This window comes from Empidonax traillii, unplaced genomic scaffold, assembly GCF_003031625.1.
Source record: "Empidonax traillii isolate 1590-97213 ecotype Southwest subspecies unplaced genomic scaffold, ASM303162v1 scaffold361:size2146424, whole genome shotgun sequence".
In the NCBI taxonomy this organism is placed as follows: domain Eukaryota; kingdom Metazoa; phylum Chordata; class Aves; order Passeriformes; family Tyrannidae; genus Empidonax; species Empidonax traillii.
In genome coordinates this window covers 1,621,800-1,624,031 of record NW_020955554.1, presented here as the reverse complement: position 1 = coordinate 1,624,031, position 2,232 = coordinate 1,621,800, and the positions used below count along the sequence as shown (strand labels likewise).

The window sequence follows — 2,232 nt, the reverse complement described above, 5'->3', positions numbered from 1 at the left end:
AAAAAAAAAAAAAAAGCCGAGGCAGGCAGGCAGCGGGAGCAGCGAGCTCCCCGCCTGCCCCGGGGGGAGCGAGGCTGGGGCCAAGCAAAGCGGAAAGGGGGAGGCGCCCCGCTGGGCTGGGCGCGGGGCAGGAGAGGAGGCGGAGGGCACCCCACGGATCCGGCGCGGAGCTGGGGGGAAAGCGGGAGCCGGAGCAGAGCCCTGACCGCCTGTTTTTGGAATGATTTCAGCTATCTCCAGCCCCTGGCTCACCCAGCTGTCCCATTTTTGCGATGTTGCAGCTTTCACGGCCAACAGCCTGAGCAGCCTGAACGCCTCCGGGGGGTACCACCTCTCCCCCTCCCCGGGGGACCCGTACGGACAGCATGAGCCGCCGCACTACGAGCCCTGCACGGCTCAGCAGCACCCGCACCCGCCGCCCCAGCCCCAGCACGGCTATCCCTTCGGCGGGGCGGCGGCCGGGACCAACCCGCCGCCCCCAGGCCCCGAGCAGCCCGAGGGTGCCGGGGGAGCCGCCGCGGGGCCGGCCGCCGTCTCGGGCTGCTCCGCGGGGGCGGCCGCCACGGCCAAGGCGCCGGTGAAGAAGAACCCGAAGGTGGCCAACGTGAGCGTCCAGCTGGAGATGAAGGCGCTGTGGGACGAGTTCAACCAGCTGGGCACCGAGATGATCGTCACCAAGGCAGGCAGGTCAGTGCGGAGCTCCCGAGTGGCCCCGGCTCTCCAGCCGCTCCCTCCGGACCCGGGCACTCAGGCCAGCCGGAGTCAGGCAGAGTCCGGCCGTGGGTGGTTGAATTCGCAGTTTAGGGGAAAGCTGAGGCTGCCAAAGGGTGAGTGGCGGAGCGGTCCGGCCCAGCGGTGGCCGTCATTTGATTCTGGCGCTTCTCTCGAGGCGAACTCTGCCGGCTCTTGCGGCCCAAGGGCCGCGGGTGCTGCGGGCTGGCGGCAAAGGCGCGCAGAGGACGGCGGGCAGGGCACTGGGTTTCACCCCTGCTGGAAAGGGCTCTGTGCTCCTCTGGCTGCCGGTGATCCCACACAGCACTTGGATCCGCGTTTACGGACGACAGTGTGTGTTCCCGGGGAAAAGACAAAACGAACACTCCAACGGTGCAGTACCTGCTAAACGCATGTTTTAGGACGGGTAGATATTTTCCTTCCGGCGGGGACTCGAACAGACCCTAATTCTGCACCTTGAACTGTGTTCCAAGGCTGTTGCATTTCCCGATTATTGAGTAACGAGCCCGGCTGAGCCCGGCTCTTCCCGGCCCTGCTCCGGCCGCCGCGACGCGGTGCCGGGGCCAGGACCCCGCTCCCGGCCAGGGAACAAAGGAAGCGGCTGATGCGATCGCGTTAGAAACGAGCAAAGCTCGGGGGAAGAGGAGCCCCGATTGCGATTTTAATTGTTGCATTTAACGGAGATCCCCGGGAAGCGCCGCGGCTGCGGGGCTCGGGCAGAGCTGCGGAGCCTTCCCCGCCCAGCTCCGGGCAGAGCTGCCTTCGGGGGGAGCGATCCGGAGGGCAGGGAGAAGAGAAAACCAAACAAATTAAGGAATCTCCCGGTGCTTGCTCCCGGTTGTGCCCGGGGCTGGCCGCGGCGGGATGGCCGGGGCGCGGGTCGGACTCTGCTCCGAACGGCCCGGTAGGAGCAGTGACTGCCGCTGTGGGCTCTCCCGCCAGCGGTTTTGGGGATCCCGAAAGTGCAAAAAAAGAAACCGATTTACATGTATGCAGTTGTTTTGGTTTGTTTGGGGGGTTGTGTTTGTTTTGTTTTGTTTTAAATTTTTTATTTTATTGTTTTGTTTTTTAATTTGCAATTGATTAAAACGAAACAATCCCCGCGGTGTCCGGTGCCAAAGCAGCCGGTGCTGCGCTGCGGGACCCCGGGCGGGATTTCCCGCAGACGGAGCCTGCCCCGGCGCCTGCTCGCGTAGCTCGCTGTCTCCGGCCGCGGCCCCTGAGCCCGGCGCCGGGCTCGGCGCTGCTTTCCTTAGCGGAAAAGGTCGTTCAGACTCCAGGCAGAGGCTCTCTGCAAACAGGAGCTCTTCAATCTGGCTTTCTTCGCTCTCCCAGAACAGCGGAAGGATTGCAAATACCCCACTTCAAAAGGGCTCGAAAATTAACCAACTCGATTTGAATCAGGGGCTTTTTCCCTACCTTTCTTCTCTTATTTTATGGCACTGTCGAATCTCCAGACAGGCGAATAAAAACTGGAGAAAACGGAGAAAACCGGCAGGA

General features: G+C 63.1%; 1 protein-coding gene across 2 annotated transcripts in view; it reads left to right on the top strand.

The window, feature by feature from the left end:
- Positions 1 to 2,232, top strand: part of TBX1 (T-box 1) — a 10,833-nt gene that overhangs the window by 1,750 nt on the left and 6,851 nt on the right. Inside the window, exon 2 of one of the 2 annotated variants that reach the window (XM_027892608.1) lies at positions 231 to 687. In XM_027892608.1, the coding sequence (XP_027748409.1) occupies positions 231 to 687 (457 nt within the window). The remainder of the gene's footprint in view (positions 1 to 230; positions 688 to 2,232) is intronic. The other variant, XM_027892609.1, reaches the window with a different exon arrangement.